Consider the following 13,262-nt stretch of genomic DNA (forward strand, 5'->3'; position numbering starts at 1 on the left):
TATGTATGCATGTTTGCATGTGTGCATGGGTGAGTGTGTGCAGTACAATCACAGAAGTCATGAATGAGAGGGAGTGGGGGAACATGGGAGGAGTTGAAGGGAGAGGGGTGTTAGAAATTATATAAACATCACATAAAATTTTCAAAAAAATAAGTTAAAAGCATCCTTACCTTATCAGATGTGGAGGTTTGTTTTTTGTTTGTTTGTTTGTTTTGTTTTGTGTGGTTTTTAGGTTTTAGAAACAGGGTCTCCTGTAGCCCAAATTTGCCTCACACTCACTGTGTAACTAGCAATGGCCTTGATCCTCCTACCTTCATCTCCTATGTTCTGGGAATATAGTCATTCACTATGCCTAATTTATAGGGTGCTTGGGGACTAAACCTATGGCCTTCTGCATGCTAGGCAAGAATTCTATAAACTGAGCTACATCTGCAGTCCAATGTAATGCCAATATTGAGAAGGAAAAGCTGACACAAGGAGGAATCGTGTAACAAGACTCAGTTCTCCTGCTGGTCCAGTTTTATCTGTTATTGCTGCCCTGTACATTCCTTGCACTTTAGCCAAGCCGAACAAATCACAAGTCTCAGGACAAACCATCCCTCCCCAGTGCCTGAATGCAGGTCTCTGGTCCCAGCTTCTGTCTTCAGATCCCATTTCACAGACTTCCTCTTCAGTCAAGTGCCTCTGCCCACCTTCCTCAGAGATCCCCAGGCTTGTAACTCTTCTACTGTGTAAGTAACTGTGTTGCATTGTTTTGGGCTCTGTTATTCCGGAGTCTATTATACTTCCGAGAGACTGAACAAATCTGCTTCACCTAACCTCAGCTGTATTTCTCTGCTTGTGAGAACACTCCAAAAGTTCTGCCTAAAGGACTGAAATTAAAAGAAATAACTGATTCCAGGTGGTGGTGGCACACACGGATAATCCCAGCACTCAAGAGGCAGAGGCAGATGGATCTCTGTGAGTTCGAGGCCAGCCTGTTCTATAGAGCGAGTTCCAAGACAGCCAGGGCTACCCAGAGAAACACTGTCTCAAGAAACTAATAAACAAGAACAAAAGAAAAGGAAAGGGATATTTGGGGCAGGGGAGGTGGATCAGCAAGAAAAGGCTTGCTGAGAAATCTGGCTGGCCACCAGAGTCTGGTTCCCAGGACCTAGATGGTGGAAACCGAGGACTCACCCCTGCAAGCTGTCTTTTCATGTCCGTGTCCTGTGACATTGCAGGCACCCTCAAAAATGAACCTCAAACAAACAAATGAATGTACTTTAAAAATTAAAAACTGGGTGGCTGGAATACACGGCTCAGGGGTGAGCGTTAAGTCTGAAATCACTGCTTGGAGACCACCGCTCACCTATGCAATTGGCAAGAATGGTTTATGTCCCAAAAACCTACATGCAGGGGTCAAACCATTTTACAAAATGGTGACCCTAGATAAAGGCGCACAAGCCTTTTAATAGGAAACTAGGGGTATCCTAGCAAGGGTTAGGTAATCTAAAACCTCATCGCTGGGTGCCGGGGAAGTTGCAAGCGTTGATTCCTCATTGGCTTTCAGGTGGTCGGTGGGCTGCATTCATGTGCCATGAATGTTTAACTACAGGATGAGATGAGGCTGCCCAGCATAGATGCCCCATCCTGGGATAAGATATTTTCCCATGCTTGTGGTTATCTCCAGGCTGTCTTGGGTAAGGGATTTTCTGGTCTCGTTCCTGGAATTGGTGACCTATGGCCTAATTCCTGGGACTGGTGGCTCTTCTTTTAAAGTCAGGCCTGGTCCTGAAATGGAGACAAATGGAGCTCATTATGTTCTCTCCATGAGGCGTGCTGCTCTTCCAGAGGACGAGAGTTTGGTTCTCAGTATTCACGGACAGACAGTTCCCAACTGCCTGTAACTCCAGCTCCAGGGGATCAGAACCCGCACACATACACATCAACAAAAAAATAATAAAAACAAATTGTAATGGAAGTTTTGGTTTCTTTGTAAACTCAGTTATGTTATGCTTTTGTTTTAACCCCAAGTGTGGGATTTTAGTTGGGCTCTAGTTTGTCCACACTTGTTGATTGTCTCATGTGGGGCATGGTTTTTGCCAGCTGGTGACGGCTTTCCACGTGTGGCATGGAGAGGGGCATGGTCTAGGGCTCTGAGGAGATAAACTGAAAGCCCAGAACGAGAAAGTGGTGGCGTTTGGTGTTGGCGTGTGGCGTGTAGCAGCTTGGAGAGACCGTAGAAACTGCTGGTGGTGCTTTGGAGCAGACAGGCAGAGAGAAACATTTGGGCCGCAGCGGCTTGAGGAAGACTACTGACTGCCGGCATTTGCTGTTGACTGGGATTGGTATAGCCCTGAAAGAACCCCTCGACCCTAAACAGCCGGGAGAAGTAAAGGGTCCCTCCCTCCCCACCAACCTTCTCTCTCCTATGTAGGACTGGCAGGTTGGAAGAGAGGGTGAAGCCTAAACACCCCAAATAGAGTTTAAAAAACGGGAGCTACAAAAAATCTTTAACATCTAGGTAAGACATTTATATACAGGAAAACGCACATGTGCTTAAGTTTTAGTCTAGTTGAAAGGCTTGCAGCTCATTTACAGCTTCACTAGAGTCCTGGTACAGTAAGTTAAGGACTTCTGGCTTCTGGTTAGGAAGCACAAAGTACAGCTACCATCTGTAGGCCGGGGAAGAACTCAGCTATCTTCAGTTCAACAAACATGGGGAATGCTTGCAGCACCCTAAAGGAGTCCATCTTTCACTCCTGCCTGTTTATCTGGACTGCGTATTGTTTGTTTTGAGTCTAGCAAACTGACCTTGAGCTAGAGATCCTCCTGCTTCAGCCTCCCAGCTATTGGAATTAGAAATGTGTGCCACCATGCTTGGCCCCAGCCAATGTTTTCAGGGTCTATTGTGTGTTATATCTGGAGGTGGGCACCGGGAAAGGTTAGAGGCAGACGTGGTGGTGGCTCATGCCTTTAATTCTAGCAATAAGGAGGCAGAGCAGGTGGATCTCCAAGTTTGAGAGTAGCCTGATCTATATAGTGAGTTCCAGGTTAGCCATGATTGCACAGAGAAACTCTGTCTCAGAAAGGAAAAGTATGTATTTATTTATGTCAACCTGACATGACCTAGGGTCATCTCAAGAGGAGGGAACCTCAGTTGAGAAAGTGTCCCAAAGAGATTGGCCTATAAGCAAGCTTGTGGGGCATTTTCTTGATTAATAATTGATTTGGAAGACTGATGCACCAACCAAGGACTGTGTATGGAGAGGCCCTAGAACCCTTCTCAGATGTAGCCAACAGGCAGCTCAGTCTCCATGTAGGTCCCTTTGTAAGGGGAGCAGGGGCAGCCTCTAACATGGACTCTGTTGTCTGCTCTTTGTTCACATCCCCCTGGCAGTGTGGCCTTGCCAGGCCATAGAAAAAGAGGATGCAGGCAGTCCTGATGAGACTTGATAGGCTGGGGTCAGATGGTAGGGGAGAAGGGCTCCCCTTTTCTGAGAAATAGGGGAGCAGGATGGGGGAATGAGGGAGGGAGGGTGGGACTGAGAAGAGACTTAAGGAGGGGGCTACAATCAGGGTGTAAAGTGAATAAATTATTTAAATAAATAATTGATTTGGAAGGACCCCATATTCTGTGGTTAGTGCCATCTCTGGGAAGGTGGTCGTGGGGTATATAAGAAAATAAACCTAGCAAGCCAGAAGTGACAAGCACAGTGGTCCTCCGTGGTGTCTGCTTCAGTTCCTGCCTTAGCTTCCCCTGACACTGAACTGTTACTAGTAAGCCAAATAAACCCTTACCTCCTGTCTGTCTAGCTTCATGTCAATTTGCCCTGAGTGAAGTCCCATGAGAGGCAGGAACCTTAACTGAGAAGACGCCTCTGTAAGACCCGGGTGTGGGCAAACGTGTAGGGCATCTTCTGATGATTGCTGGAGATGAGGGACCAGCCCATGGTGGGTAAGAACACCCCTTGGCTGGTGGACCTAGGTTCAATGTTTTTTTTTAAGGTAGGCTGAGCAAGTCAGGAAGCAACACTCCTCCATGGCCTCTGCATCAGCTCCCGACTCCAGATTCCCACCCAGTTTGGGTTTCTGCCTTGGCTCTCCTCAATGGACTGTGTGACTAGCCAAATAAACCCTTTCCTCCCCTTGTTGCTTTCGGTCAAGGTGTTTCCTAACAGCAGTAGTTTACCCTAACTAAGGCGGAAATTGGTATGAGGGACTGGGATATTGCTGTGACAGACCTGATCGTGTGTTTTTTTGAAAGATTGTGGAAGAACTTTGGAATTCTGGGCTAGAAAAGCCATTGGGTGTTGAAAGATTGGTGAGCAGTTCGGTAGAGCCTTGGAAGACAAGAATGTTGACATACAGATGATTGAGGCCTGAAGTTCCAGAGGGAAGTTTGAGAGACACTTTAAGACGCCATTTGGGGCTGTTGCATATATATATTTTAAAGATTTATTTGTTTATTATATATACAATGTTCTGTCTGTATGTACACCTACATGCCAAAAGAGGCATCAGATCTCATTATAGATGGTTGTGAGCCATCATGTGGTTGCTGGGAATTGAACTCAGGACCTCTGGAAGAGCAGCCAGTGCTCTTAACCTCTGAGCCAACTCTCCAGCCCCCTATTGCATATTTTGAATGAGGACTCTGTGGTTTCTGGTCAGCGGGGGCTGAAGAATTGGCTGTGATTAAGAAGAGACCAAAATCTCTAATATGAAACCTGTGCTTTCCTGTGACCACCAACGCTGGTCATGTCCAGCTGAGAAATTCTTGGTGACTGAATCATCAGTGAGTCCATCATCACTGAGGTGAAATCTGGGGAGTGTTTCCTCAGGGTCAACACACAGAAGCTGTGTTTCATTGAGGCCTAGTTTACCTCATGCTGACAGCTGAACTTGGTTATTTGAAAGAGTCTCTCAGGTGGTACTAGCTTTGAAGGCTTAAGGGGTCATGGAGAATAAACGGAGGCTTAGCACTGTGAGAGACCAGAAAAAGTCACTGGTGAAGGTACAGGCTCAGTAGCGATTGAAGAGGTCAAAGAGAGAAACTGAGGCTTGGCACTATGAAAAGAACCTAGGAGAGGCTTTTGGTGAAAATGCAGCCCAGTTGCAGTGGGAGACCCCTGCATTTTGGAGGCACCAGCACCATGGGGTGACCACCACGGACAGAAGCAGTCATGCAGTGGGCCCGCCTGAGCCTGCGAGGCATGCTGTGTGCTGTGGCAAGCCCTTTAAAAAAGCCCAGAAGATTGTGAGTCCTACAAGTGTGACTTTGTTTTGTTCAGATTGACTGTGCCCTGCTTCTCCCTTCTAGGAGTGAGAAAGTGTGTAACTTACTTTTTATTTTACGGAAGCCCACAGTTGAGAGACCTTGAATTTTTAAAGAGATTTTGGAGTTTTATAGAGACTGGGTTTTTACAAACTGATATTTTAATTTTAAAAGAGACTGAAATTTTTTTCTTTTTTTTCATTTTTGGTTTTTCAAGACTAGGTCTCTCTGTGTAGTCTTGTCTGTCCTAGAGCTGGCTCTGTAGACCAGGCTAGCCTCAAACTCAGACATCTGCCTGTCTCTGCCTCCCTAGAGCTGGGATAAAGGTATACACCACCTCCTCGAAACTAACACTATAAGTGGAATTATTTTTTTATTTTTGGTTTTTCAAGACATGGTTTCTCCATACAGCCTTGGCTGCCCTAGAATTCACTCTGTAGACCAGGCTGCCCTGGAACTCACAGAGATCCACCTGCCTCTCGAGTGCTGAGACTAAGGTGTGCGCGAGCACTGCCTGGCTGTTCTGACTACTTTTATGTCAACTTGAAACAAGCTGACATCATCTGAGAGGGAAAACCCTCAATTGAGGAAAAAGCCTCCATCAGATCAGGCTGTAGGCAGGCCTGAGGGGCATCTTCTTAGTGAGTGAGTGATGGGGAAGACACAGCCCAGTGTGGTTGGGAACTCCCCTGGGCTGGTGGTCTTTGGTTCTATATATTAAAAAAAAAGGCTGAGGATGGCCTCTGTGTCAGCTTCTGCCTCGGCTTTCTGCCCTGCTTGAGTTCCTGCTCTTTGCTATGGAGGTGTGAGGTCAGCCCTTTCTTCCACAAGTTCATCAGAACAATAGTAACCCTAAGACAGCTCCCTAAGTTGCTTTTGGCCATGGTGTTTTATCATGGAGATAAGAAGAAAAGCCAAGGCAATGCCCTTGAGGCCTCACAGGCTAGCAGGGACCAAACTGAAGTCCTGACTTCTCCATCCCTCCTGTATCCCACCTTCATCCTACAAAGGTGAGATCAAGGCTGAAGTGCTTTGCCACCCTGCAGAGCTCTGTGCTGGCCCCCTCCTCTCGGGCCTCCATCCTTCCCTACTCGTGACCTCCAGGCCTGCCCACTGTGTTTGACTAAAGGGAAGGGATTGCTGAACCTGCTGGGTGAGTCCAGTGAGTCACAGACAGCCCGGGTGGGCAGAAGGGCAAGCAGGAGACCAAGAGCCAGTGGCACTGCACCATGGCTCTGACTGTGTGTGTGAGACACCTAACAGGGCTGCCTGGCATCCACGACCGGCAAGTGAGGCTCTGCTTTCGAGGTAAGACTTGCACGGATGGGCTAAGGAGTTTTAGGATCGGGGAGCTCCGCATTCTTCATTCCCTAAACCTCCACCTTAAATCCTGGCCCGTCTCCCTAGTCCCTGGCTTCTACTCTTTCTCTGTCTTCTACTTCTCTTTAAGTGTTTGTGTGGGGGGAACTAGACAGTGGGCCAAGGTTGGGGGAGGCAAATGATTTTGTCAGTGTGTAGGGGCTGATAAACACTAGTTTCATTTCTCTGAGCAGGCTTTACTCAGAAAACAAGGAAGATCCACTGTGGTCGAGAAGCAGACGTTGGTGAGGTCAGTATAGCTGGTTCCTGGCTGGAGAGAAGTCAGCATTTTCCTTTCCAGGTCCATCCTGGGGCAGAAGGACTCATTCCTAGGCTTGGGGAATATGGTCTCCAGAAATGGTGTGAGTCTCCGGTTGCAGAGTCCAGACCTGGTTTGAGATGTTAGTCTTGAAAGTAGCAGGATTAGTTCTTGACTGGCAGTGAGTCCCACATCAGGCCTGCGCTGAGGTCAGCTCCATGTGGGAGGGCTGCCTCGTGTGCTTGGGAGATCAGCTCTGGAGGGAGCCTCCCGTTTGGACTTTGGGGATAGACTTTGGATTTGGTGTGAGCGTCGGCCCAGACCTGGTATCATGAGTCTTCCTGTTCCAGCTGTTCCGCTGGCCCCACTATGGGTCCCCACTGGCTGGAGAGAGTCTCTTTGTGGAGGTGGTCAACTGTAGCCGCGTGTTCAGCCCCAGGTGAGTAGAGCGGAGGAAGCCAGGGAATGGCCTGCCGCTGTCTGCCCACCTCACTCTTCTGCTCCACGCCATTCTTCCAGGCCGCTGGGGACCCTGGAGATTTCCCTGCAGCAGCTGCAGGGTGCCGGCCATTTAGTGCTGCGGGAAGCTCTGGTGGATGAGAGACTCCGCGCGTCCTCGGTAAGTGCTACCAGCCAGAGACTCCTGCGGACAAAGGGTTCCGGTTACCTGAGAGGGAAACCCGAGGCAGACACCCGGCCGCCAGCACCTTAGGCTCCCTTTCTCGCAGCCCCAGCCCGAGGTCTGCATGGGCCCGAAGCAGGCTCATTCTGAGGCCCAGGGATATGGTGCCTATACTGTTCCTCCTTGGATAGGCTCCCTTCTTCTCTTCCGGGAGACAATGATGGCTGGGTTTCCCTGGTATCTCATAGAAGGTGGGACATCCTTAGAAAGGATGGATCTGGCTTCAAATCTTAGACCTGCAACTTCCAGTCGGGGTACTTGAAAGTTATTCAGCATCTGTAAGCTGTTTCCTCATTTACATAACGGAGAGTTAGACTTCTGGCTGAGTTTTTTTCTTTTCTTTTCTTTTCTTTTCTTTTCTTTTCTTTCCTTTCCTTTTCTTTTCTTTTTTTAATTAATCGTTGACTAAGTTTAAGGATGATAGCTGAGCCTGGTGGTGCATGCTTGTAATCCCAGCACTCAGGGAGGCAGAAGCAGGCAGATCTCTCTGAGTTCGAGGCCAGCCTTGTCTATAAAGTGAGTCCAAGACAGCTAAGGCTACACAGAGGAATCCTACCTCGAAAAACAAAATAAATGAATGAATAAATAATTCAAGGATGATGTTGAGCAAGGGGCATTCAGTGGTGGACAAAACCAGGTAAAGATTTGCTTTGTTGAAGCTCACTAGCAGAACAAGGGGGTCAAACATTAAGCAAGCATCCAGGAAAGTAAAAGTTTGTCATGGTGAGTTACAGAAGGCCAGTACGGGGCTGTGAAAGTGTATAACCAGTTTGTGACCTACACCGGAGAGGTCCGCAGAGTTTCCCTGAGGAAACTACGACTGTGCTTGAGTTTACAACCAAAGGTTATAGGTGCTAAGTAGGAGGGAGGCTGTCTGTAGAGCAGGACAGAAGCCTAGAAGGAGCTGGACCTGGAAAAGTGGTCAGGGAGCAGGCATGTACCACCAGGCCAGGGCCTAAGTTCTTTACTTGAAACTTGCTCTATTCCAGGCTGGCCTTGAATTCTGAGATCTGCTTGCCTCTGTCTCCTGGGATTAAAGGCATGTCTCTATTCCAGCCAGATCACACAGACCTAGAAGATCTTTGGATGTGATCTCTTGCCAGAGTAGCCATGTTCTGAATTAAAATTTCTCTACCAACCCCTTTCTCTAAAAAAATTATCTTAAACATTTTTTTGTTTAAGGTTTATTAGGCAGGCATGGTGGCATGTGCCTTTAATACCAGGGAGGAAAAGCAGGTGGATCTTTGTGAGTTTGAGACCAGCCTGGTCTACAAAGCGAGTCCAGAACCGCCAGGGCTCTGTTACACAGAGAAACCCTGTCTCAAAAAACCTGGGCAGACTCTCAGTTAGCTCATCTAAGTTAGCTGGACCACCTAGTCCCATCCAGCCATGTGACTAGATAAACCTTCCAGGCCTGTAGTCACATCTGTCTCCTCTCACATCTCCTGCCGAAAAACCCTTCCTCTTTCTTCCTCCCAGAGTTTCTTTTTCCCTCCTTCAGGAAGTCCTGTCGTCCATGTCTCTGTCTGTCCAACTACAGGCTGTCGGCAACTTTTATCATCCATCAGGGATAACTTAGGAGGCAAAGTTAACACAACATCATTTGGGATACCTAAGAATTTGCTCATAGGACAGTAACATTTGAATACATAGCAGTTCCACATAAACTCTAACACCTGACAAAAGTTCCGTTTGCGTCGCCCGACTGCTTTTGGGAATGGGGTCTGTGTTGGAGTGTGGCCGACTTGCCAGGAGTCCCCTCATTACAGAAAGCTGCCTTGGCCTCTTCTGGCAGTTACCAAACGCAGAAGACCGAGGGTGTAAATATTATCGTAATCAGAGAGGAACACGCTGCTACAGACATAGGCCCGGAGGGTCTGTATTTACAGATGGCATGTAAGGTGTTTGTCTTGGTACTCTTTTAGCCCATGTCAGTTTGAGGGGACCGATGGGTACTGTATCTGGTTTCAGATCCAGGTGGAACTTGACCTAAAGTATCAGCCCCCTGACGGAGCTGCTGGAACCTGGGCAGAGGAGGACTTTGGGACACCCATTCGAGACAGGTAATCCTTTAGTAACCCACTCGAGGCCTGAAGAGAGAAAAATCACATTCACCTCCATTGGGGGTCAGCGGGGTACAGGGACCCTGGAGTGTGTTCTCACCAGGTCACCTTCCACAGTCAGTTCTCCCCCTCTCTCTCTTCCCTCCCAGCTCAGAGTTGATTATCCCCAATGTGGGCTTCCAGGAGATGGAGTAAGTATGCCGGGGTGATTGGGAGCCACTGGAGTCAATACCGGGGTTCGGAGCAGGTGGCATGAGTTAGTTCCAGGCTCTGAGATTTGAATGAGTGAATTAGAAGGTCAGAGGTCAATCCTTACAGCAGGACTAGGTTTTGAAAATAGAATGATCTCCAGATTAAGAGTTAGCCCAGGGGGCTGGAGAGATGGCTCCCAGGTTAAAAGCACTGGCTGCTCTTCCAGAGGTCCTGAGTTCAGTTCCCAGCAACCACAGGGTGGCTCACAGCCATGTATAGTGAGATCTGGCGCCCTCTCCTGGCCTGCATGCAGAATATTGTATACATAATAAAATAAATAAAAGAGTTAGTCCTAAACTGGACGTGGTATCACACGCCTTTAATCCCAGCACTCAGAAGGCAGAAGCACGCAGATATCTGTGAGTTTGAGTCCAGTCTGGTCTACAAAGTAAATTGCAGGACATCCAGGGCTCTTGCACAAAGAAACCCCTGTCTTGGAAAACAAAACAAAAAAGACAGTCCTGGGATAAGTGGGGTCAATCTGAAGGTTCAGCGGTCAATCCTAAAATAATCAAAGACAAAGGTTTCCCAGCAACAGGCAGTAGGTCCTAAGCATGACCTTTGGCCACCAACTCGCTCAGGCCTGGCGAGGAGGCCCGGCTGGAGCATCGGGCAGTGGCTCTGGGCCGAAGGCTAGCTCGAAGCCTGGGAGCACAGGATGATGAAGAGAGCGAGCTGGAGCTGGAGCTGGGGCTGGAGGACGAGCCCGACGTGGAGATTTCTGGGGTGGTGTTCAGCCCCCTCAAAAGGTACCTGTTCCTGCTCTGCCGCCCTGTCACTGAGTCAGCCTTCCTGATGTACAAGGGCACAGGCACCGGATGGAGACTCTGCTATCAGTGGTCATTCACTTACCGGCACACACCCTGTCATGTTCAAAGTGGTTCACACTAGTTTGTTAAAAAAAAAAAAAACAAAACAAAAAACAAAAAAAAAAACATTGGTTAGGACAGGTTTTATCTGTTTATATCGGCATGAGGCAGGTCTCAGTCACCTTTGTTTGGTGAGCAAACTAACGGGTTCAGAGCTCCAAGAGTGAGTCAGACTCGATGTAGGTGTGAGATGCAGGTAGGGCCCCAGGCAGTCTGAAAGGACTTGACTCCAAAAGTTTGTAGGGCAAAGTCTGCATCCCAGCACCAGGCGGGCCTTAGGTGTGGTGGGCGGGGAGGGCGAAGCAAGCTGACCCCGTGCTTCTCTACAGCCGTGCCCTGGGCCTGCCCCGAGGGGACCCCTTCAAGGCGTGCAAGGCCCAGGACTTCCAGGTATGACTGTCAGGCCTATTCCTAACCCTCTCGGAATCTCGGGAATCTCACTGGTCTCCCCTTACCCAGGCCCTTCTCACTTTTCTTTCCTTTTTCTTTCTTTTCTTTCTTTCTTTCTTTCTTTCTTTCTTTCTTTCTTTCTTTCTCTCTCTCTCTTTCTTTTCTTCTCTCTTTCTCTTTCTCTCTTCCTCTCTCTCTCTTTCTCTCTTTCTCTCTCTCTTTCCTTCTCTCTCTTTCTCTTTCTTTCCCTCCCTCCCTCCCTCTCTCCCTCCCTTCTCTCTCTTTTTGTTGCATCCCTTATCTAGGTGGGAGTCACAGTGCTTGAGGCCCAGAAGCTGGTGGGAGTCAATATCAGCCCCTATGTGGCCGTGCGTGTGGGGGATCAGCGCCGAGTGACAGCCACGCAGCGTGGAACCAATTGCCCCTTCTACAATGAGGTGAGGGTGCCAAGGAAGAGGGCAGAGCCTGAGAGACCTGGTCCAGGCCAGAGGAGTCACCCCTGGAGAGAGCGCAGAGTGCTGGCACCTTTTAGGAAAGGGACCACATTCTCTATGCAAGAATTCGGGGCAAGCTGAACGAGGCTTCCACGCCTAATGTCTCCTTGTTCTCACCCCTCACAACCCAGTACTTCTTGTTCGAATTTCACGAGACTCGGCTCCACCTCCAAGACTTGCTGCTGGAGATCACTGTAAGTGGGAAAGAGGGTGCATGTCGGGAAAGGGGGGATGTCCACCTGGGCGTTTGGTGGCTGAGGCAGGGAGATCGCCACGAGTTCAAGGCCCAGCCAGGGCTACGGAGTGCGACTTAAAGAGGGGAAGGGGGGGAGGTGCCAAAGCGCCAGGACTGACACTTCTCCCCCAGGCTTTCCACTCGCAGACGCTCCCGTTCATGGCTACCAGGATAGGCACCTTCAGGATGGACCTGGGCATGGCCTTAGACCAGCCAGGTATTGAACCCTCCTCTCGCTGAAGCTCACTTGCTCCAACACAGACTCCGGAAACGGCCCCGGGCAGTTGCCTGCGCTGTCCTTTCTCCCACCTTCTCCCTGGGCCAACCCCAGCCATTGCCCAGCGTCCCGAGGCAACTCCATGGAACCCTGTCCTGCCCCTCTGTCCTCAGATGGCCACTTCCATCAAAAATGGGCTCCTCTACACGATCCCCGCGACACCCGCGCCGGGACTAAGGGCTTCGTCAAGATCACCCTGTCCGTGAGGGCGCGCGGGGACCTGCCCCTCCCGCCACCGCCCCCGTGCCCAGGGACCGGTTCGGACATAGAGAAGTGAGTTGGGGGTGAGGCGGGGTCGGAGGACTGCGTCGCCTGGGGGAGCAGAGCGCTCAGACCTCAGCTCTACGCCTAGGAATCTCCTCCTGCCCCGCGGGGTGCGGGCTGAGAGGCCCTGGGCACGCCTGCGCGTGCGCGTGTACCGCGCCGAGGGGCTCCCCGCGGTGCGAACCGGGCTCCTGGGTAGTCTGGCCCGCGCCCTTCACGACCAGCACGTCCTCCTGGACCCCTACGTGCGGGTGAGCTTCCTCGGGCAGCAGGTAAGTCCCTCCCGTTCCCTGAGGTGCGGCTCAGGGCTTTGAAAAATTACTTATTTATCAAAGACATCTTCACTCATTTTGAGACAAGGTTTTGCTGTGTAGCCCTCCCTGGCTTGGAACTTGGAGATCCACTTGGCAGGGTTACAGATAGGCATGCGCCTCAGCGCCTGGCTAGTTTTATTCTTGTGTGTGTGTGTTTATAAATATTTTATTTTAATGTTATTAATTACAGCTATTGTTATTCTTAATTATGTGTATGCATAAATATCTGTGTGGGTTATGTGCACGTGAGTGCCGGTGCCCACAGAGGCCTGAAGAGGGCGTCAGGACCCTTGCAGCTGGAGTTGTAGGTGGCTGTGGCCTGGGAACCACACTCGCCCTCTGGAAGAGCAGTGCTCGCTCCCGACCTTAACCGCTGGGCCATCTCTCCAGCTTTTATTTATTTTGTGTACGTGTGCGCGCCTTCCCTGAGAGCCACAGCACGGGTGTGGAAGGCTAGGAGCACCCTAGGAGGGAGGTCAAACTCAGGTCGCCAGGCTGCTATCCCGCAGCACCTGGATGGAATAGCCATCTTTTGGGACCCGCC

At 49.8% G+C, this 13,262-nt stretch overlaps 1 protein-coding gene across 3 annotated transcripts in view; it reads left to right on the forward strand.

Moving 5' to 3' along the window:
- The first annotated feature begins 6,436 nt into the window (after positions 1-6,436).
- Positions 6,437-13,262, forward strand: part of LOC110550576 (fer-1-like protein 4) — a 38,558-nt gene continuing 31,732 nt past the window's right edge. For all 3 annotated transcript variants that reach the window (XM_021640549.2, XM_060382977.1, XM_060382978.1), the window contains exons 1-13: positions 6,437-6,568; positions 6,814-6,869; positions 7,229-7,317; positions 7,398-7,497; positions 9,532-9,623; positions 9,773-9,814; positions 10,457-10,624; positions 11,074-11,134; positions 11,440-11,571; positions 11,760-11,822; positions 11,996-12,080; positions 12,254-12,413; positions 12,493-12,676. In XM_021640549.2, coding sequence (XP_021496224.1) covers positions 6,490-6,568; positions 6,814-6,869; positions 7,229-7,317; positions 7,398-7,497; positions 9,532-9,623; positions 9,773-9,814; positions 10,457-10,624; positions 11,074-11,134; positions 11,440-11,571; positions 11,760-11,822; positions 11,996-12,080; positions 12,254-12,413; positions 12,493-12,676 — 1,311 coding nt within the window. In that variant the 5' untranslated portion in view covers positions 6,437-6,489. The remainder of the gene's footprint in view (positions 6,569-6,813; positions 6,870-7,228; positions 7,318-7,397; positions 7,498-9,531; positions 9,624-9,772; positions 9,815-10,456; positions 10,625-11,073; positions 11,135-11,439; positions 11,572-11,759; positions 11,823-11,995; positions 12,081-12,253; positions 12,414-12,492; positions 12,677-13,262) is intronic.

This window comes from Meriones unguiculatus, chromosome 4 (genome assembly GCF_030254825.1).
Source record: "Meriones unguiculatus strain TT.TT164.6M chromosome 4, Bangor_MerUng_6.1, whole genome shotgun sequence".
NCBI lineage: Eukaryota > Metazoa > Chordata > Mammalia > Rodentia > Muridae > Meriones > Meriones unguiculatus.